This window comes from Myxocyprinus asiaticus, chromosome 29, assembly GCF_019703515.2.
Source record: "Myxocyprinus asiaticus isolate MX2 ecotype Aquarium Trade chromosome 29, UBuf_Myxa_2, whole genome shotgun sequence".
Lineage (NCBI taxonomy): Eukaryota > Metazoa > Chordata > Actinopteri > Cypriniformes > Catostomidae > Myxocyprinus > Myxocyprinus asiaticus.
This window is the reverse complement of record NC_059372.1, coordinates 11,444,709-11,466,545: the sequence shown is the minus strand read 5'-3', so window position 1 is coordinate 11,466,545 and position 21,837 is coordinate 11,444,709. Positions and strand designations below refer to the sequence as shown.

Genomic DNA, 21,837 nt, shown 5'->3' with positions numbered 1-21,837 from the left:
GTATGTTATGTATGTATGTATATATATATATATATATATATATATATATATATATATATATATATATATATATACAGTGTTGGGTGTAATGCATTACTAAGTCATTAATTACTGTAATTAAATTTTTCATTTAAAAAGTAAAGGGATTACTCTTAATTTTTCAGTAATTGAATTACAGTTACTTCTGATGTAATTGCGTTAAATACTGTATAGACTACAGATCAATTATATATAAAACAATAGTGAATTTAAAATTGAAATGTAACATCTAATGTTAAAATGTATGTTTTCTAATTTAATCCTGCCCTCTTAAATTATTTGGCCAGTTCATGAATAATTTATTTGATTTTATATTATTTATTTGAAAGAGTTAAAAGAACAGTTTCATCTCTATCCTTGTATTTTTTTAGTAATATGTAATGCTATTACTTTTCAGACAGAGTAATTAGTACAGTAATGTACTTACACTGTAGAAGATGTAATTAATAGTTAGTAAACAATTACTTTTTTAGAGTAACTTACCCAACATTGTGTGTGTGTGTGTGTGTGTGTATATATATATATATATATATATAATTTTATATGCGTTTTTTTTATTAAGCATCAATATCCACACAGTTCTAATATATATTAGAATTGTGTGGATATACTGCTTGATTAAAAAAAAAAAACGCATATAAAATTCAGATAACATTAAAAAATTAACAATAAAAATATAAATAAGGACACGCCTCTCCGTACGTGTTATTGATGCAATAACAATAAGGTGATAACTTAGAATTAAAGCCATAATATATTAAATATATTATTCTTTTTATTTCTATAAATAACTTGTTTCGCAAGAAACTGTTAAATATATATTTACAATCAGTATTGCTCGTACAATGAAAGGTCACTGTCGAACCACCAAACATGTTCGCTGTTGTCCAATTGGCTGATTTTAGGATTGGCAGGACTCTAAACCAATCAGATAGTCCTAAAGCGCAAAACAAAAGCCTTAGCGGGAAACGTGAGCCAATCATCGTCTGCGGTAGGAGGGAACAATGTTTATGTAACCTATTTATGTTATCTGCCCCATTCTTCGGTTTGTGTCTCACCAACAAGCGTGTGGCGCAGCACGGATAGAAACAGTCACTAGGATGTCCAAGGAGGTGAGATGGGTTTACAAATATGGTGTTTTGTTTTTATAACTTTAGCTTTCTTACTACATGTGAGTTTATAACGACGTTTCCGTATTTTTTCATTGATATCAGATTCTTTGTTGGAGGTCTTTGTTAATGCATACAGCGTGCACGCGCCGCCATTTTAACGCTCGAAGCAGCACACATAGGCCGTATGGTTAAAGGAGCTAGTTTTAACGCAAATCGTGCGGATTTCATTGTTTTGAAGAGTCAGTCGCGACATTATGATGTCTTTGCAAACAATGCGTTAAGTCAGTGCTTTACTAGTACACAGCGTTTGCCTTATATTGGCCATATGGCCCTGCACCAACATGGCGGAGGAGTTTCACCTCCCCCAAAATACAGCGTGTTGTCTTTAAGAGGGTTTCGAGGTATTGTGTGCTTGCTTTAATGAAACAAAACGATACTAGTTAAAGCTGATGGGTTTTAACGCGGTACAGACTGTGTATGAATGCAACATTGTTACGGATTTGTTTTCAGGGCCAACCACGCGAACCGGAGCAGCTGAGGAAGCTCTTCATCGGAGGGCTGAGCTTTGAAACCACAGACGACAGTTTGCGAGCATATTTTGAACAATGGGGCACATTGACGGATTGTGTTGTGAGTTTTCTTCCCTTTTTACCTAAATTATTATTTTTTATAGTTGTGTTAGGGGTGGAACGATTTCATTAAGTTAAAGGAATGGTTCGCCCAAAAATGAATTAAGTACTCGCCTTTATGTAGTATTAAACTCCTATGACTTCCTACAGCAAAAAAGATATTTTAATAGAGCTATGTATTTTATTTTTCTTCATATAATGCAAATGAATGGTGACCAAGTTTTCAAGCACTAAAAAGCTAATAAAGGCAGCATGAAAGTAATGTATAAGCTTTCAGTGGTTTAATCCATGGCTTCTGAAGAGATCCAATTGGTTTTGGGTGAGAACAGGGAAAAAAAGGACAATTTTCACTGCATTTTGCCTTTGCAGTCTCTAGGCATGATCATGATTTCAGGCTCTATTAAACTTCCTAGTGCTCTGCGTATGCGAGCACTAGGAAGTTTAAACAATCTTTAAATAATAATGGGCAAGGAGACTGCCGAGATCAAGATTTAAAGAGAAAATTGAGTTACTTGTGGTCTGTTCTTGCTCAACTGTTTGGATTGCTTCAGAAGACATTGATTAAACCACTGGAGTCATATGGATACCTTAGGTGCTATGTGCCTTTTGGTGCTTAAATTTGGTCCCCATTCACTTGCACTCTTTTGTATTCCTCAAAAGAGAAAATCATGTGTTTTGAGACAACATGAGGGTAAGATGAGAATTTATCCTTTTGGGTGAACTCTTCCTTTTAAATAACTAGACCACATCTTCCTCTTTGATTTAATAGTGTTAATTCCTATGGCTATTTGTGTACTTTAGGTCATGAAAGATCCAAACACAAAGCGGTCGAGGGGATTTGGCTTCGTCACTTACTCAAATGGGTCTGAAGTTGACGCTGCTATGGATGCACGCCCCCACAAGGTTGATGGTAGACTCGTGGAGCCCAAGCGGGCTGTGTCTCGTGAGGTGAGTTATTACACCCCATGCAGTTATAGGAGTTTCAATTGCCGCATTTCCACTATCGGGCCAGTGCGAGACGACATTTACTGGTGATCCAAATCGATTTGCATTCCCACCATCCCACCCTGGTGCCAACATCACACACCTTGCCCATTACATAAGCAAGAGGGAAGCTCACTCTGGAGACTAGCTAGCCCTTGAAACATGGTGGCAGAGGTCGGTAGAGTAGCCAAAAACTGTACTCAAGTAAAAGTACAGTTACTTAAAAAAAAAAAAGTAAAAGTCCTTGTTACTTTTAGAAATGACAGACATCAACTCCCCTATGTTCCATTATGTAATACACATTTAACATGTATTACAGAGTTATTAATGGAAATTCTGTCATCACTCACCATGTTGTTCCAAACCCGTATTACTTTCTGCCATGCAACACAATAAGGAGATATTAGACAATGTTTGCCTGAGTCACTATATTTACTTTCAGTAAAAAAAAAAATTCTTCTCCAAATTTTGAAAGTGAGTGGTGACAGACTTTCAGTCCCTAACATTCTGTCTAACATATTTTAACACATTTGAGTTCAGCAGATGAAAGTCATACACATCTGGGATGGCATGAGGGCAAGTAAATAATGAGAATTTTAATGAGTGAACTATCCCTTTAAGGGCTCTTGTCAGACCTGGTTGCATTTGTCAAGAAGAGAGGTTTGGAAAAATTTCTAGTAATTATTACGGTGAAAATGTCCCACAAGGACATTATATATAATGCTGAAATATAAACCTATGCAAGATCGTTCTTTTATTAATGCCTTTCACTATTTCATAGCTGTTCCTGTGTGGATTCTTATTTCAGTGTAGTTTTCAGTGTTGAAAGAATTTGGATCATTAGTTTTGTACAGCAAGACCGCCTAGTTCTGTGCATTTGATGTACACTCTACAACGGTTAATTGCCCACAGTCCACCATGGGGAAGATGTACGAGCTGGGAGTTTATAGCTTCCTTCTCTCCTGCAATGTTTTAATTCATGCTTAATGTATTAAATTATTTTTTGACAAATCATTACTTGATTAAAATAGCATATTGAGAGGCATACAGATTCTTTATTTGATAAAATGTTTACGCTTTATATTAACACAGTATATATTAAAACTGACAAACAGAATGAAGATCTATTGTATTAAAATTAAGAATAGCAAGGCACAAGTGTTTTAAGTGCATTTGTGACTATGTTTCTGTGACGGCCCCAGAGCTCTGACGCTATACATCAGCATCCGAATTCCAGCACTTATTTCAGCACTGCTGAGATATAGTGCAGTAACTGCCATTCACTATATAGGAATTAGTGAACTATTTCAGACAGCCAAACTCTTCGCCATACGATCGCACACATCTCACGCACGTGCCTCGCCCCTCGTTGTGCACGTGCAGAAATGCTGGCTGGCCTTTGTAAAGAAGTAAAAGTTAATTAGAAATTTACTTGAGTGAGAGTAAAAAGTACCCACTATTAAACTTACTCAAGTAAATGTAACAGTAAATGTAGTGTGTTATTACCCACCTCTGCATGGTGGTGACTAAAGATGCTGTTTGTTAGTTTCTTTTTGTGTTTGCTTGGTGGAAAGACCTGACTCTGCAAAACAACTCCACCTTTACGATTGACCCTGCCTCAATCCCCATCTGGCTGCCTTTGGTGCAAGGGTAATCAGTGGGCCCAAGGCCGTTGCCTATTATCCCCGAGGCATGAAGTGCAGTGGGCATGCAACTGACCCTGGCACGCAGTCATTTGTCCGGTAGTGGAAATCCGGCCACTGAACTTCAGATCCTTTTCAGATGGTATATGTGACGCCTATGCCCAAACATATCTTTTGTGGTACAATTTTCCAGGACTCAAACAAACCTTTTGCCCATACAACTGTAAAGAAGATATTTGTCGGTGGTATTAAAGATGACACTGAGGAGCACCATCTTCGTGACTACTTCACTGATTTTGGCAAGATTGAGGCCATTGAGATAATGGTTGACCACAAGACTGGAAACAAAAGGGGCTTTGCCTTCGTTACGTTTGATGACCATGATTCAGTTGATCGCATCGTCAGTAAGTGTGGTTTTGTAGTTCTAACATTTATAATATCCATGCTTGCCTTCCCATTGATTACTTGAGTATTTTCCCTTAGTTCAAAAGTACCACACTGTAAATGGGCACAACTGTGAAGTCAGGAAAGCTCTCTCTAAACAAGAAATGCAGAACACAGGAATGAACATGAGGGGTAAGTTGATATTAAGTGTTTTTATTATTTGTAGAAGATTTACTTGGATGCCTTAAATGATGGTTTCTTCATTGTGTAGGTCGTGGAGGTGGAAACTTTGGTAACCGATACGGCAATGGAAATGGTGGATACAATGACTTTGGAGGTGGTCGCGATGGAGGATTTGGTGGAAGAGGTATGTGCTGTAGTTAACACCTTGAAGTGTTTGGACAGTGTTAGAAAAATTACTTGCATAAATGTTTACACAATCCTTTCTCAGGAGGTGGTAGAGGTGGTGGTGGTGGAGGATATGGAGGTGACTGCTACAACAATGGATTTGGAGGCGACGGTATGGATTTTATTTTACCAAGCTTTATTCTTTAGAAGTTATTGCATAGTTGTTGCAAAATACTGTTTGTTTTTAGCATGTCTGCAAGCTTTTTTCTTTTGCTTTTTGTCTAGGTGGTTACGGTGGCGGCGGTCCTGGTGGCTATGGTGGAAACCGTGGATATGGAGGTGGAGGTGGTGGATATGGCAATCAGGGTGGAGGTTATGGTGGTGGCGGTGGTGGTGGCAGTGGTGGCTACAATGATTACAACAATGGCAATGGAAACTTTGGAGGTGGTGAGTAGTTGTGTAACTTTAAAGGTCAGCCTCATTCATAGGTTATATCCTTGTTCAAGAGAACATAACATTAACTGAGCTTGTGGTAAATGTGCATAGGTAACTTTGGAGGTGGCAGTGGCAGCGGAGGTGGTAACTACAGTGACTTTGGCAGCTACAACAACCAGCAGTCCAACTATGGCCCCATGAAGGGAAACTTTGGAGGTGGAAGTGGTGGTGGAAGGAGTAGTGGCCCATATGGTGGTAAGTTGTGTTTACCTCTGCAAGTTCAATTACCTTTTTCTTGGTTATCAAGGTCCCATTTGTGTAACCAACTTTATCCTAAATGGTGGGCTCTCTGCCATCTTAGGTGGCTATGGTGGTGGTGGCGGCAGTGGGGGCTCCGGCGGTGGATATGGCAGTGGGGGCTCCGGCGGTGGATATGGCAGTGGGGGCTCCGGCGGTGGATATGGCAGTGGGGGCTCCGGCGGTGGATATGGCAGTGGGGGCTCCGGCGGTGGATATGGCAGTGGGGGCTCCGGCGGCGGATATGGCGGTGGCTCTGGAGGCAGACGGTTTTAAAGTTCTGAAAGGTTTGTATTGCATTCTTCTGTTTACCCTGAATATAGACTACATTTTGCAGATAAACCTTAGTTTTTCAGGGTTAAAATTCCAACACATTAGTCTTAAAGGACTGTTAGTCTTATTTATAGACTTCTAGAGGATTAAATCTTCTACTCACTAACATATAACCTTGCTGTACATCTGGTGTCGAAACAACCCTCAGGTAGTGTGCAGCTTAACATTTGTTGTTCATATTGTTCAACAGGACTGAGTGCTTTAGGAGAGGAGAGCGAGAGACAGGGCAGATGCAGGTTTACATCCTAGATCTGCTCAGCCAAACAGGTGTGGCAAGTTACAGCTGCCACCAGAAGAGCTGTGTACAGTAGTGCTATCATGTGTGGGATATCATGAATTTGTCATCATGCAGACTTATTTTATATTGTCTATGGGAAAGCATTCCAATGAGGTTTTATGTAGTTTTCAGTCGTTATGGATTTTGATTTATGTAACCAAGGTGAAATAAACATCCTCATTTTTGTTTTTTAAAAAGCTGTGGTGTTAGTCATTTGGGTCTCTGGGTTTTAGTGTAGTACACTTGAACTTAAGGATGACTGGGCTATGTAGGTCAACATTATTGAACCTATTCTAAATTTAGAAATTAAGCCCAACTTGAAGATAAAAGTGCTCACTGGCTCTGTGTTACTGATGTACAAAGGCAAAATGCAGTGTATATATCCACTTGTCAATGAGTTACGCCTGAAATTGGGTCACTTGGACAAGGATATGTCCTGTGACAGACTGGCTTGGCTCAACTGTGCTCTTGATTCAGAAATGGTGAAAATTGCAGTAAACACTAAATCCACACTAAAGGCAACTTTAAAGTTACCATTCTCCGGTTCTTTGAAGTTACTATGCGTCTTTGCCTTTCATAGGGCAGATGAGCAGTTCAAGCTTAATAAGTTAATCAGTCAACTCAAGGCATAGTCAATTTGCACTGGTTCAAAAAGGTTAGGATGTCTATTGCAAATGCCTAGAGTAGTGTACATGTGGCTACATGGTAGTCTAGCCATGGGGAGCAAGCTGAGAAAGGAGTAAGATCTTCGATGCCCTGTGAAGAAGCAGAGAACAGGGAGTGCAGGGCGCCACTCAAAGACTAGCAGGCAGCAACTACCAAATGGCTTTAATAACTCCTGTAGGTAAGAACAGACTTCTCAACTATCGCTGGTAACTATAAAACATGATTTTTATTAACAGGCTGTACAGTTAATGTAATCTTCCCATTCAGTGTTGTGTATGTTACAGGGAAGTAACTGCAGTCAGTATAGTTATTTAGTGCGCAAAAGTTGTTTTTTTTTTTTTTCATGCATGCCCTCTTGATTTGAGCAATGTTGTTCAGCTTGACACTAACTTGCATTTATTTTCTTTAGGATCTGATGAGTGAATCATGTTTGAAATGGAAAGGCATTTGTCTGTCTGAACTGGTTGAGAAATAAAAGGTATGCGTGTATGTATGTTATATGTATATGTGATTCATCCGTTTATGGCATCCACATTCATTAATTTTTTTTTCTTTCAGGACCAAGATGCTACAGACTGTTTATTTTTTTACCTTTTTTACAATAAATCTTTTTATGCTACAGGTGTCTTTCCCCTAAATCATTTAGTGAAAATTTGTATTTATGGTAAGCTGTCTAATAATGATTCCAGTTACTGGACCAACATTTTAACAAGTTATTTTGGAAAATCTTTCAGTATGATCTAAATCAGATACAGACACATTTGGTTGTCCATTTGAGGTGATTTTTAGAAAAGTGAAACTTTAATTTAAAAAGACTTATGAGATTGATCTTTCAACATGTCCACATCACATTTCTTAAACTATGCAAAAATACTGAAATACAACTTCAAATATGCATTCAGACACTGAGTGGTGTGTAGTTGTGAATCTTAATGGTTTTCTCAGCTTTAGATTTACAGCACTATATTTGATAAATTCACGATAAGGTTATTTAAAATTACTCCATTAGGCATTAACTAATTCTTTCAGTATTTGAGTCAACTGAATATCAAAATACTATTCATGTTCATACTGCATAAATGTTAATTTATGCAGCTTTGTAGAACTTAAAGGGATGGTTCACCCAAAAATTTAAGTTCTCATTTACTCACCCTCATGCCATCCCAAATGTATGAATTTGTTGCTGTTTTTCAAATATATCCACTCTGTAGGTGCATATAGTTATGGAAAAAATATTTGCACTCATGGTAAATGAGCAAGAAGGCTGTGAAAAATGTATCTTTTCGATCTTTCATTCAAAATATTAACAAATCTAACCTTTTAAGCAAACTATAAGTTCTTATTATTGTATCTGAATTAATATTTAAAAAAATGTTGTACACCTGGGTGACTAACATGAAATTGTTCAGCCATGACTTACTGTTTTCACAGGGGTGTAACTTACACAAGCCAGTTATCCATCCTTTTTGGTAAGACCGAAGAATAAAGTTCCTATGTTTGGCGAAAGGTTGAGCTTCACAAAATGGGATGTGGCTAAAGCATTGAAAATGCCCATTTCCACCATCAGGGCAATAAAAAGTTCCAATCAACTGGAGATCTTAAGAATCAGCCTGAAAGAGGATGTGTGTCTATTGTCTCCATACACTGAGTAGGATGGTTTGAGTGGCCAAAAATTCTAGAAGGACCACAGCTGGAGAATTGCAGAAATTAGTTGTGTCTTGGGGTCAGAAAGTCTCAAACTACGATCAGATGTCACCTAAATAAAGTTGTTTAGGAGGGTTTAAAAAAGAAAAATGGCCTCTGCTTTCATAAACTCCAAGTGTCTTAAGTTTGCGAGACACTACTGGAACTTCAAATGGGACCGGGTTCTATGGTTCGATAAAACAGAAATGGAGCTTTTTGGCAGCAAACACCGGAGAAGGGTTTTGCACACAAAGGTAGCCAAATGGAAAAGAACCCCAAGCCCACGGTTAAATATGGTGGTTGATCTTTCATGTTGTGGTGCTGTTTTTATGCCAGAGGTCCTGCACATCTTCAGATACATGGCTTCATTGACTATTAAATGATTAACAGATGAAACAAAACCTGAAAGTCTCTGCTAGAAAGCTTAAAATGGGCTGTGGTTGTGGTAAAATGGGCCACATACCAGTAGCACAATGATCCAGAACAAACCTCAGAATCAACACAAATGGTTCACTGGCCACAGAGGTTCTGTCATGGCCATCCCAGTACCCTGACCTGAACCCCATAGAAAATCTGGGGTGAACTGAACAGGAGAGTCCAGTAGCGTGTACCTTGGAATTGGAAGGATCTGGAGAGATTCTGGATGGAGGAATGGTCTCTGATCCCTTGCCGTGTGTTCTACAACCTCAGGAATTATAGGAGAATATTCAGAGCTGTTTTCTTGGTAAAGGGAGGTTGCACAAAGTATTGAATAAAAGGGTCCCAATAATTGTGCCACACATATATTTGAGGGGACAAATGTTTTTTGATAATTTGTGTTTGCAATTGTTTGATGTCCATTTGAGGATAGATCTTTGTTAATAATTTGAATGAAAGATCAAAATGATAAACAAAACAATACAAAAAATTCACAGCCTCCTTTTCTCATATTTACCAAGGGTGCCAATATTTTTGGCCACAACTGTAAGTAATATGTTTAATGTATATAGTGCCTTTCCAGAGCTCAAGGACGCTTTACAATAGTAACATAATACATAAAGAATGAACAGTCACAAAAACAGTTCAGATAGTACAGTCATTGAGAGTGAATACATAACAAATTAAGACAAATAACACTGAGAAAACAAAAAAAGATTTAAGTTGAGATTTAAACTCAAGAGATAGAAGAGATGCTGCAAAATGTCAGAGGGAGTGAATTCCATATATTGGGTGCTACTGTGCTGAATGACCTGCCACCCATAGCAGAGAGGCGAGATCTAGGGACAGGAAGGAGTCCTTGGTAAGTGAATGGGTACCAACATTTTGAAACCAAAAAGCACAAAGGTGGCTTAAAAGTACTCAATGTCTTTGGAAGCAATATGATAGGTGTGGGTCAGAAACATATCAATATTTAAGTCCTTTTTTACTATAAATTCTCCCTGCTCAGTAGGTGGCGATATGCACGAAGAATGTGAATTGCCAGAAATATGAAAGTGGAGATTAAAAAAAAGTAATTAAATATTGATCTGTATGTCACCTACACTTATATTGCTTCTGAAGACATAAATTAAACCACTGGAGTCAGATGAATAACTTCTATGCTGCCTTTATGTGCTTTTGGAGATTTGGTACCCATTCACTTGCATTGTATGGACCTACAGAGCTGAGATATTCTTCTAAAAATCTTTGCTTTCTGTAGAAGAAAATAATTATTATTTATTAACATCTGGGATTACATGAGGATGAGTAAATGATTAGAGAATTTTCATTTTTGGGTGAAATATTCCTTCAAACAAGATTACTAACTGATGTAAAAGTATTATTCATTGGAAGTTCATGTTAAGTGTTACATTATTGTTAACAAATACAAACTTATTGTGAAGTGTTACCAATTTTGGGGTAAGATATGACCCAAATATTTTCTAGACCGTTTTCGTAAGATTCATCAGGATACCAAGTTCATTCACTCTCCAGTGCTGTATTGCGTGGCACCAAGAAAATGTTGCCATCGTTAGTCTGTTGTAGTGAATATTCATCAAGCGAGTAAGGGTGTCCATCCTCATCTCGTAGCTGTGAAAACACTTGGGTGTAAAGATCTGCAAGGTGACATTTGATAATGGCTAGGTTTTGCTGAAACTCAAGTCTCTCTCTGGTTAAATGCTCTCTTTGGGCTTGAAGCTGCCCCAACTCATTTTCTAAATGCACAATATTCTCCATTTTTCGTTTGCGACAATTCTGAGCTGCAACTTTGTTCTTCCCTCTGCGGCGAATATCCTTCACAAGTGCTAGCTGTGCGTCATTCAGTGTGAATTGGGTCAAGAGCTCATTGTAGTCATCCACTGGCAGGTTCACTATCTTGTCCAGAGAGAATGGGATTTTTAGAGCAAGGGCTCGTCGTTCATCTCTGCTCAGAGTAGCAGGAACACTGCTGGGTTTTGGCTTTAAGTAAGGAGACTGATATGAACCTACTCTTGATAAACTCGAGCAATTTAGTTGAAGGTCATGCAGGGCTGTGGGTAAAACTGGTTGCTTCATCGACACAATTGACTGGTGAACTTGAGTCTGCTGATTGACAGATTGAAAATTTGCAGCCGTGGAAAAGGAAGTTCCAGGGTAAGAGCTGTAGGACTGCTGGTGGTCAACAGACCCAAGTAGACTTGGCCTTATGCGGCATTGTTCTCCCATACTTTCAATTTCACTTTCAGCGTACCCCATTGTTCCATCTGTAGGTAAATATGTTGGTACTGCATGTACTGCATTCTCTGGGGAGGCAAGTGACGGACTTGAACCAAGTGACAAACCAGAATCTGACTCCAGATCATCTGTAGAAGTTTGTTTGATTTGTCCTAAACCATGAAGGTTGAGAATGCCATCTTTTCCAGTCCCATGGTTGCGTGTTGACATGCTCATGTGCTCCAAAAGACTTAAGAGAGGTGGATGGAGAGCTTGTGTATTTGTGAGAATTCTGGGTGAAGCATGGCCACCAGGGAGTCCATAGTGCATTCCCATGTGTGTATTGAAGCGCTGGTAGGGCGGCATAATTTCAGGGTAATAGTTCTCATAAACTGCTGCAGGATGACCATCAGAAGTTCCTGGAATGGATTCCACCTGAGGCTGATTCATCCCAAATCCCCCTTGAGAAACCATGGGCTCAGCGGAGTAGTATGGAATTGCTTCAAAGGGGTTTTCATTTGGTACCTCAAACTCCTGCGACAAACAAAATTATGTTGTTATAGCTGAAACTTACAGCTCTTCAAATAACATCACTAACCATGTCTCAGACTTGACCTTGGAGGTACCTGAAATTAAGCTGTATTAAAATAAAGAATCCTGGCATCCAAATAAAGAGAAGATGTAATCTAAGGAACATTTTATTTATGTTGAGGAGCATAAAAAGGAGGGTTCTATTAAATCAGATGCTGACTGAACTGTTATTAGTACGAGACAGTGAAATCGTAAGAAATGTTGACTCGTACAAGTAGGTATGACATTTACTCGAAGAATGCTATTATGATTTTTCCTAAGTTTAACCCCTAAACTTAACCTAACCACAGAGTCTAACCCCTAAATATGCAACCATGATTTTAATAGGAAAATAACTTAAAAAGAAAGAAAACATTGGGTTTTGAATGACACAAGGGAAGCGTATTACAGTCATTTGTATTGAATAAAAAAAAATATGAGTAACTAAATTTGTTCACTGACTCTTCCTGTCTTAAAATTCAAAAAAAAAAAAAAAAAAAAAGATTTTTGGTAAAGTAAATATAGCAGAAAAGATTAAGTACTTTCTACATGGAATTAGTTTATGCGTGAACTTGAAAATACTAAGTAAACTCTACATTTGTACTCAATTCAAACATGTATAAATGAATAATATAACTTATAAGTAAATATTATTTATGATTGTTTGTTATCTTTACAATGTGTCATCATGTATCAGTCCTCAAGTAGAAAACCTTGTCATATTTATTTGGTAATTTGAGAACATTTCACAGGTATGTAAAATAAGTCAATTTTACTAACTTTTCAATGCTGGTTTTCCCAGAATGCACCAGGCTTGAATACTTGAATACTTAATGAGCTTGCATGGTTTCACTGTTTGCAAGTTTATTTACACCCTTTTTATTGTTGATTTTGTTGTTACATTTGGAAAAATCATGTTTTGTGAAGTCTATGGTTCATTTTCTACTGAATAATCATGATCAAATAAAATTATCTTTTGGTTGTTACCATCATCGTGTTATGATCTGTTTGTGCAAACCAATATATTGCTTCTAGCATCCAATATTATGTGGTGGTATTAGCTAATAGATTAAATAGCATGCAGAAATCTTCCCTTTAGAAGGTTTCTATGCTATGTTGTTCATGATTTAACATGTTTATAAGGAAATTTCAACATATTAAATGTACAAATAAAAAATATTCAAATAAATATTTTAGATAATACAGTAACTTTTACTAACAAATATGATGTACATGGTACTTAAACTTTTAATGTTCAAGTAAGATTTACTCACTTTAATCAATAGTATGTCATGAAGTTAAATAGATTTTACTTAATTTTATACTATTCAAATTTACATACAAAAACTGTGCAAAATCTTGCAAAATAAAAATTTGGTAAATCTTATTAGTAATTTTTTATATAGGACAGGAGGCTAGCTAGAATTTGATGCCTGTATTTTATCGATTTGAAATTCTGTTTGTAGATTGGTTTGTCTCTATGGGAATAAAAGGCGTACGAGTCAAGTTGCACAATATTTTACACTTTCACCAACTTTTTACAAGTTGTCTTGTGACTATGGGCATTTTCAAAACTGCATTTTTGCACCCTTGAAGGGCACTTCGGGAAGAGGACGCCACTCGAAGGGTCGTTCCAAACAAAAGTGAAAAAGTAATTGTTTTCACAAAGAGCCCTTTCACAAGACTTTTAATGAAGCCTACATTCAAACTGTAATGCCATGCACCCTTCAGAGTGCCCACATCAAGAGCTCTGTCCTTCGTAGTGAGTAGGGCGTAGGGATGATCACTTTCGATTGGAATTCGTCCTATGTTGTAAAATAAAGTACCCTGGCAACCTAGTAAATTGAAGATGTGATCTCAGAACATTTGATTTATGCTGTGGACCAGGATCTGTTCAAGAGTCAGCTGCTGGTTGCAGGACCACCCCACCTGGGTGAATGTGCCACCCGTAGCTTATGCAGGTCTTACATAGGAGTGCTCAGGTTTCATGTCGAAACAGATGGTCATTGTGCTATGCAGGGGGCTGTCGGCAATATACAGCACTCACCCTCTTTCTCTGTCTGCCTTTATCATTACATCTTTCAATTGGCCCATTGTTGCAGATCTTAACACAATGCGTGTGTTTATAGAGAATTCAGCATTAAAGTTGTTATAAGGATGGGTATTCATTAAAACAGCTCTCCTTAACTCTAAAAAAAAAATAATCTGCTGTATTTTACCATGAAGTAATAATGGATGTTCTCAACAAAAATTAACACACAGATTAATAATATTATCCTGTCTGAGATGATGTCTTGAGTTGTGACATTCTTGACTGACAAATAGGAACCCGATTAGGTGTTCCAGTTTACAGACCTGAAGTTCTGTGATGGCCATCAATTCCTGCCAGGCCAAGTCCATCTCCAAATGCTGGGGGGAACGATGTGCCTGGAATCCAGTGACATTGGTGGACATTGACACCTCCCCATGCAGTGTTCCAGGATTTGCCAGTCCCTTGAAATCAAATATAGTTGTTGGCAATCATTAAATGGGATTGATCTAAATACATTTACTTAGAAGTCATTCATAAACATTTTTTTTAAGTAATTCATTAGATTTTTGGTGATCTTCCCTGCTGACTTTAACCTTCTGATGCATGGTGACAGATGTTTAAAACCATCTGTAAACTTTCAGGGTGTGATGTTATGTCCAAACCACCATGGGTTATCTTTGACCCTTATTCTGTATGACGGTCGGTCCTCTGTATATATATCATTATGTTTTTAATTTGTGCAAACATAAATTCAACATGGCGGACAAAAGTGATGATGCACCAAGTTCCCCTGAAATACATAAAACCATTATCTTCTATTGCAATGAACACATACGTATGTGTAACTCTCCCAAAAACACAATTTTAAAGAATTGGAAATGGAAATGATTATATTCCTGTTTTTAGTAAAAGACAAATTAAACCCAGGATTAAGGTTAATCTGAGTTTATTCTGTCCCACTATGTACAGAATACAGAAAAAAGTGAATATATTAAATAAAGTAAATGTATATATATGCACTCACTGAGCACTGATTATCTAATCAGCCAATCATGTGGCAGCAGTGCAATGAATAAAATCAGGCAGATAAGGGTCAGGTGCTTCAGTTAATGTTCACATCAACCATCAGAATGGGGAAAAAATATGATCTCAGTGATTTCGACCGTGGCATGATTGTTGGTGTCAGACGGGCTGGTCTGAGTATTTCTGTTATTGCTGATCGTGTGGGATTTTCATGCACAACAGTCTCTAGAGTTTACTCAGAATGGGCCAAAAACAAAAAACATTCAGTGAGCGGCAGTTCTGCGGACTAAAAAGCCTTGTTGATGAGAGAGGTAAACAGAGAATGGCCAGACTGGTTGGAGCTGACAGAAAGGCTACGGTAACTCAGATAACCACTCTGTACAATTGTAGTGAGTAGAATAGCATCTCAGAATGCACAACACATCGAACCTTGAGGCGGATGGGATTCAACAGCAGAAGACCACGTCAGGTACTTTATTAGGAACATAGTGTTCCTAATAAAGTTCTCAATGAGTGTATATGTTTTGTCTACTCACCCCACAATTGATACTCAGGGGTAGTATACTGTTGACTGCCGAACACATTCAGGACAGACCCCTGGTGCAGTGAACCAGTCTAAAATAATGAAGAAATTATTTTCCAATCAACTTGCATATATATATATATATATATATATATATATATATATATATACACTACCGTTCAAAAGTTTAGGGTCACTTACTCATTCTTTCACATTTTAGAATAATAGTAAAGTCATCACAACTAGGAATTATGTTGTGACTAAAAAAATCCAAAATAAATCAAAATTATGTTATATTTTAGCATCTTCAAAGTGGCAACACTTTGCCTAGAATTTACAGACATGTACTCTTGACATTTTCTCAACCAACTTCTTGAGGTATCACCCTGGGATGCTTTTTAAACCATATTGAAGGAGTTTCCATCTATGTTGGGCACTTATTGGCTGCTTTTCATAATTATTCGGTCATCCATTTCAAAACCTTTTTTTTAAATAACATTTTAGTTTTGTAATTAAATAAATTAATATGGTGGCACAATTATATTTTTTTCTACAAAACTAATTTCAAACATTTAAGCATACGCCTTCAGATCAAAAGATTTTTAAGATCATGAAAAACATTTCAGTCAAGTGACCCCAAACTTTTGAACGGTAGTGTATATATATATATATATACTTCATTTAAAAATAACACATTTTGGCCAAAGGGCAGAACAACAATTCTAGAGCAATAACATAATACTAAAATTATCACAAATCAATATCTTAAAGAGGCACAAACAGTGCAATCATTAACAGAACAGGTTAACGCAGGTAAAACAATGCCAACAAACAACTTTGCACCAACTTGGTTTAAACTGACTGCATTTTAATTTACACAAACTGAAACTGTGAATGAAACTATTTCAAAATCTAGACAATAACCGAAAGAAAATAACTTGTTTGAATTTGTTTAACGTTTCCCTTCCCATGTGCTCCTTATGTCATAGTGTGACATTGGACATCAAGTTTCGTCGGGCTGGAATTGTCCTATCAGCTGGGTTTTTGAACAGTAATGTCAACCCTTGATAAGGCAATCTTTTGGGAGCCAGCCTGTTTTCTAGTAAATGAAGGCAGAGGCCTAACCACAAACATCAGAATGTCAGGAAGACTTTCTCAGTACACTCCTTCATGTTGATAATAAATAGGCTAATGAAGGGTGATGAATGAAGTGATACTTCAAGTCCATAAGCAGCCATAATGCCTACCGCTGCGTATTATCCTCCTTAGTTTTTCTGACTGCCATAAGATTATGTAGAACAAATTAAAGGTGTTATGTTTAATTATTTGTTGATATGTTTTGATTGGTGAAAAGCTGTGAAGGTTCATCTGCAGTCATCAATCCATTTGATGTACATTAAAGTGGGCATAATATTGCCGCAATAATAACTACATAAGCTTAATAATAATACATTTTGTGATCAAATGCCACTATTCAGCTGCTATTTGCCAGTATCTTTTGATAGAGAGAAAGAGAGTTTAGTTTGATTGTTTGCTATATTTTTGTAAGAAGAAACAGACGGTCTCCACTCAATTTTATTAACAGTTTATCTCTAGCTAATTGTAAAAAACTTGAGCATGCTGCATGATCAAAATGTCAGATAAGTTTGACAGAGCATTGCAGCAATAATGCAGTATGACATCTGGTTTGGTGTTTCATGTGTGGTGAGGTGTTTAAGAAAACACTTCTTTCCTCTTGTCATATTGAGTGTAACTAAAAGACATATCGTGCCTTTACCACGATGTCTAGCTTGTTTCCTTTGACATGTTTCTGAAATTCTGAGGAGACAAGGCTGCGGGACCGGCCTCCCAAAATTTCAACATCAGCTGTGGTAATAACCACTTTGCCATTCAACACAAGTGCCTAAATTATTGCAAGAAATGTGAAGTTGTGCTCTGTATTTTGTTATTATTTACTCCATTTTTCTTTTGGTTTTTCAAACCATACTCTAAAAATTGCTTTGCAATATTTGTGATAGTGAATACAGCAACTATAGCGGCTGCCATCTAATGACAAATCAATATTACTTAAGAATAATACCACAAGAATACTTTTTCACCTTATAACGTAATATTACTTAGAATAGGAGAATATTACATAGTAGAAAATTACTTAAATAATTCAACAGAGGTTTAAACCAAGCAATATACACAAAGTAAAATGTTTTCATAAAACCTAAATTTTCTGCGAATTTTTTTTTTTTTACTTTATAACTAAATTCAATAAAAAAGATCACCTCGGCATTAATCAACACACATAATAATCTGAGAAAATGTACATAACTCCTGTCAGTTACAATGTCTTATAATAATAGAAAATAATTCAGTGAAGTTCAAAATTATTTCGTCAGCTTAATTACTGAGGTACTGAGGCAATAAAATGTTAACACTGTTTTTCATTTCTCTCTACATATGTGTCTATAGTTCATAAAGCTTCTGGAAAAATAAATGGAAGTGTTTTTATTATTACAATTATTACTTAATAACCTTCTAAAAATGTCATGTAGAATCTTTCTAAGTGAATTGACTTTTCACAACTTTAAATTGAGTTAACTTCATAGTCTCTAATAATGTCAATAACTGACAGATTTGCTTGAAGAAACTTCACAACAACAACAAAAAAAGAAAGTGAAATGACAAATTGTACCTTATTAGCATTTCCTTGAACTACTGCGCTCAGATGAAAAAGTTGACAATATCATATTATCTTGGGAGCAGAGACCATTGACCCATGTGTTGAGCTGAAGAGTGAAACAGTTCGGTGCAAGTTTTTAACCAATAGCTCTGAACTACAAGTGTGCATTCGCTCAACCTGTCTTTCTCTCTCATTCACCCGTTCTCCCACTCACCCGGTCTGCTTTGGGTGTCACTCACAAAAATGGGATGGGTCTACAGGCGATGTAAGTAGCTTTCCTGTAAAGCAGCCACGCTTCTTGCCCTCTTGTTTCCTAAATGCAACACTTGCACTTTTAATCTGTTTAAATTACGTTTCCTACAAAAAAAGAGTGACCAAAATGGTTGAGCCACGAATATATAAAGATATGACTTCCCTGACCAAATATAGACCTTGACATGTCGACCCTTATGACTGTGGTTTATGGATGATTCACGTCCAGATCTTTGGTGTGTACATGACCTATAACATCAGTCACCTCTGTGCAACAGGTGAACCTTAATCACATTATCACAAATGTATTTGTGAGAAATGTGCGTTTCATGGCAGGAAAATTGCTTAGGGTAATCATGTAAAGGAAATCCACTGTGAGGGGATGTGGTTTGAACACAAACATTATGGGCAGGCGCACCTGGAGTTAAATCTGGGATTGCTGTGCGGGCTGGCGCAGAGGAGGGGCGGTGTGAGGGGGGGCTGTTTTCTGACTTGGTTTAGCAGGGATGGAATGTACACCTTCAACAGGTAAGAAAGGCCACATTGTTCCTGTACCTGCAGCACAACCGCAGAGAAAGTGCGAAAGCAGGGGGCAGGGGGACGGGTGATTGTGGAAGAGAGCATGTCTTACATTGCAAGTGACCATCAGAATCTTGCTCAAGTCCCTCCAAAGTCACACAAAGACAATTGACACAATTGTTCAGACACAATGGAATAGTGCTTTCTGCTGACGAGTTGAAAGGATGTTTTCATTGTTCATTTGAAGTGCCTGTGATATCGTGTTACACTCCCCTTCAATAACTCTAGGGATAGGGACAGCTGTAATTCACCACTTAAGAGCATTCAGGTGTGTGGCGGTCCACAATCATTAGGAGCACACAAGGTGTCTGTTTAAGCCAAACCCTTGGTGTGGTTATAAGGAACTAAGAAATATTAAAGGAATATTCCAGGTTTGACACAATTTAAGCTCGATAGACAGGATTTGTGGAATAATGTTGATTACCACACTCGTTCCTTCTTTTCTTAAAAAAAAGCAAAAATCAAGGTTACAGTGAGGCACTTACATTGGAAGTGAATGGGGCCAATTTTTGGAGGGTTTAAAGGCAGAAATATAAAGCTTATAATTTTATAAAAGTACTTCCATTAATTCTCTGTTAAAATGTGTATTATTTGAGCTGTAAAGTGTATTATTTTGCTGTATTATTTGATTTGTAAATCGCCATTTTAGGGTTTATAGTGTTGTGTTGTCATGGCAACGAAGTTTTAAAAATGGATTCAACTTTACACAGAAATGGTTAGTATTTTAGCACACTAAAATCATGTTAACACGCATATTGTTTGTGGCTATACTTTTGAAATAGTGAGTATTTCAGCGTTTACAGATTTTCACCTTTCACTTCCATTGTAAGTGCCTCGCTGTAACACATATTTTTTTTAAAGAAATTCAATTTTGGGGTAATTTTAATGGAGAGCCTGCGAGTCGGTCTCCATCACAAGATGTGTCCAAGGACTTCTTTATTATTTTACTCACCATTTTTCAGTATTTATTTGGGGTTTAATTGAAAGATATTTTTATCCATCCTATTTATTGTATTGATTGGTGTTTTTAACTCCCTTTATCTCTCGTTCTTATTTATTTAATGTGACTTAGAATGGGGATGTGAGGGTTAATTTTATGTAAAATAATGGTATGTTCCAATTAGTAATGGTGGGAAAATCATGTATTTAAGCCAGCCACCACTAAAAGGTGGAGACAAGATGGACAACAAGTGCTTGGAGCACATGGTCAAGGTTGCAAGCGCTGCTTTAGCGCAATATACTCAGGCCTCCATTGTTGAGTGAGGGGAGTTGGTACTGCTTAGTACCTAAAACAGGTTTTAGTTTTTTTTTCAAGGGAACCTTGGTTTATGTTCATTTTCAAACACTTATTTATTTGCACATTTTGCACAACTCTTACCAAATAAACATCTTTTGGAACGCAATTCCTTCTCTCCGGTGTGATGTGACTGCCTTGGTCCCTAGCACAGTAATCAACATTATGCCACATATGCTGTCGATTGAGCTTAACTTGCCTTGAACCTGGAATATTCCTTTAATGGAATATTGCAGGTACAAGTTATCACAAAAGTAAACTTCGGTTTTCAATGTTCCGGCATGTTTTGTCATTAGCACAGTAAGTGGACAGTCTGCGTGCAGCCTAGTTTTTAAGACACGCGGATAGTCCGCATATTTGTCCATCAGCTGCATAGGTGCTTGACACTGACTGTGCTGAAAGCATCACAAAGCAGTTGTAGTGCGCATGTGTCAAACGCGTCCGTATACAGTCAAAAGAGTGTACTTAGTGCTCAACAGTGTGCAAGACGGAACGGCACGTGGAAAAACAAAGTGTACCCTAGAGTTTAGGCTCTAATCTACAACCAACCTAAGCCATGGTAACACTACATTTCGCACTCCATTCACTCCCATTCCAGTGCATACAAATGCAGAAGACCGGAAACGTAGGCTTATGTGAAGAAATGTTGCATTTCACTATGTACAAAAGTTTACATTTTGTGAACTCTGACCAGTGAATTCATATGACAAGAAGACGTGTGACTAGAAGACAAACGTCACACACTGACCTCTTGGCTCAATACTAAGAAGACATAAATGCTGCATGTTTTATTGTTGCTATTTGTTATTTATTATTTATTAAAACTAGAAGCCTGCACACATGAGATCATATCCTGTCCATTGCGGTGTCTGAAATAATTTTGCAAGCTCAAAGTCTAGTGTGACCGCCCCTTCGTATGGTTGGCTGGTCTTAGCTTGTTAAAGCTGGTCAGCCTGACCAACTGAAAAGTGATCAAACCCATCTAAAACCAGCCAACAGACCAGGCTGGAAGACCAGCTGAGACCAGCTTAGGCTTGTTTTAGATGGGTTTTTCAGCACAGTATTTACAACATTTATGACATGCTGTCAATAACCACAACAAATAATTTCAACTTGTACCTACCTCATACCTGTATAAACAAACAAAAATTGTTTTCAGAAATGCACTTACAATCAAAGTCTATAGGGCAACAAATATAAATTGTAAGTGTAAGAATGGGTCGAAATTATTTTCTGTGACAATCGACAAAACGGCACATATACTGTCAATAGAGCTTAAATTATGACTAAAAATGTGTGTAAAGATGACAGGCCCCTGACAGTGTTGTGCCAGTGGTTTGCTAAATGCTTGTTCGAGCTCGTCCTTTACTATGTGATCTTGTATTCCCACGCGTTAACATGTTTGTAT

The 21,837-nt window shown here is 37.4% G+C and overlaps 2 protein-coding genes across 6 annotated transcripts; one reads left to right on the top strand and one right to left on the bottom strand.

The window, feature by feature from the left end:
• Nucleotides 1-1,021: 1,021 nt before the first annotated feature.
• Nucleotides 1,022-10,484, top strand: LOC127419778 (heterogeneous nuclear ribonucleoprotein A1-like). Of its 4 annotated transcripts, XR_007893720.1 has the most exons (12): nt 1,022-1,151; nt 1,662-1,781; nt 2,582-2,728; nt 4,601-4,811; nt 4,891-4,983; nt 5,063-5,158; nt 5,243-5,311; nt 5,425-5,586; nt 5,686-5,829; nt 5,936-6,158; nt 7,557-7,625; nt 7,706-10,484. XR_007893720.1 is itself a non-coding variant. In XM_051661495.1 (11 exons), the coding sequence occupies exons 1-10, from the start codon at nt 1,140-1,142 to the stop codon at nt 6,145-6,147; spliced, it is 1,263 nt and encodes a 420-aa protein (XP_051517455.1). In that variant the 5' UTR covers nt 1,022-1,139; the 3' UTR covers nt 6,148-6,158; nt 6,395-6,678. The 4 variants fall into 4 exon arrangements, 3 of the variants coding, with proteins under 3 accessions (XP_051517455.1, XP_051517454.1, XP_051517456.1); XM_051661495.1 differs by lacking the exons at nt 7,557-7,625; nt 7,706-10,484 and adding an exon at nt 6,395-6,678 and having other exon boundaries at nt 5,425-5,583; XM_051661494.1 differs by lacking the exons at nt 7,557-7,625; nt 7,706-10,484 and adding an exon at nt 6,395-6,678.
• On the bottom strand, nt 7,927-18,524 carry LOC127419777 (transcription factor NF-E2 45 kDa subunit-like). 2 transcript variants are annotated; one of them, XM_051661493.1, is made up of 4 exons: nt 18,317-18,524; nt 15,644-15,722; nt 14,408-14,874; nt 7,927-12,016 (listed from the first exon to the last, which is right to left on the bottom strand). In XM_051661493.1, exons 3-4 carry the CDS (start codon nt 14,504-14,506, stop codon nt 10,769-10,771), a joined length of 1,347 nt encoding a protein of 448 aa, XP_051517453.1. In that variant the 5' UTR covers nt 14,507-14,874; nt 15,644-15,722; nt 18,317-18,524; the 3' UTR covers nt 7,927-10,768. The 2 variants fall into 2 exon arrangements, with proteins under 2 accessions (XP_051517453.1, XP_051517451.1); XM_051661491.1 differs by having other exon boundaries at nt 14,408-14,545.
• Nucleotides 18,525-21,837: the final 3,313 nt, after the last annotated feature.

Excerpts from the sequence above, each read along its gene's own strand:
- LOC127419778 (XM_051661494.1), top strand. Across the intron at positions 4,812-4,890 it reads TTCAGTTGATCGCATCGTCA|TTCAAAAGTACCACACTGTA; the intron begins GTAAGTGTGGTT and ends ATTTTCCCTTAG. Across the intron at positions 5,587-5,685 it reads CAATGGAAACTTTGGAGGTG|GTAACTTTGGAGGTGGCAGT; the intron begins GTGAGTAGTTGT and ends AAATGTGCATAG.
- LOC127419777 (XM_051661491.1), bottom strand. The coding sequence starts at position 15,691 with ATGTGTTCGGCAGTCAACAGTATACTACCCCTGAGTATCAATTGTGGG. Across the intron at positions 14,546-15,643 it reads CCCTGAGTATCAATTGTGGG|GGACTGGCAAATCCTGGAAC; the intron begins GTGAGTAGACAA and ends TTTGATTTCAAG. Across the intron at positions 12,017-14,407 it reads TGGCCATCACAGAACTTCAG|GAGTTTGAGGTACCAAATGA; the intron begins GTCTGTAAACTG and ends TGTTTGTCGCAG.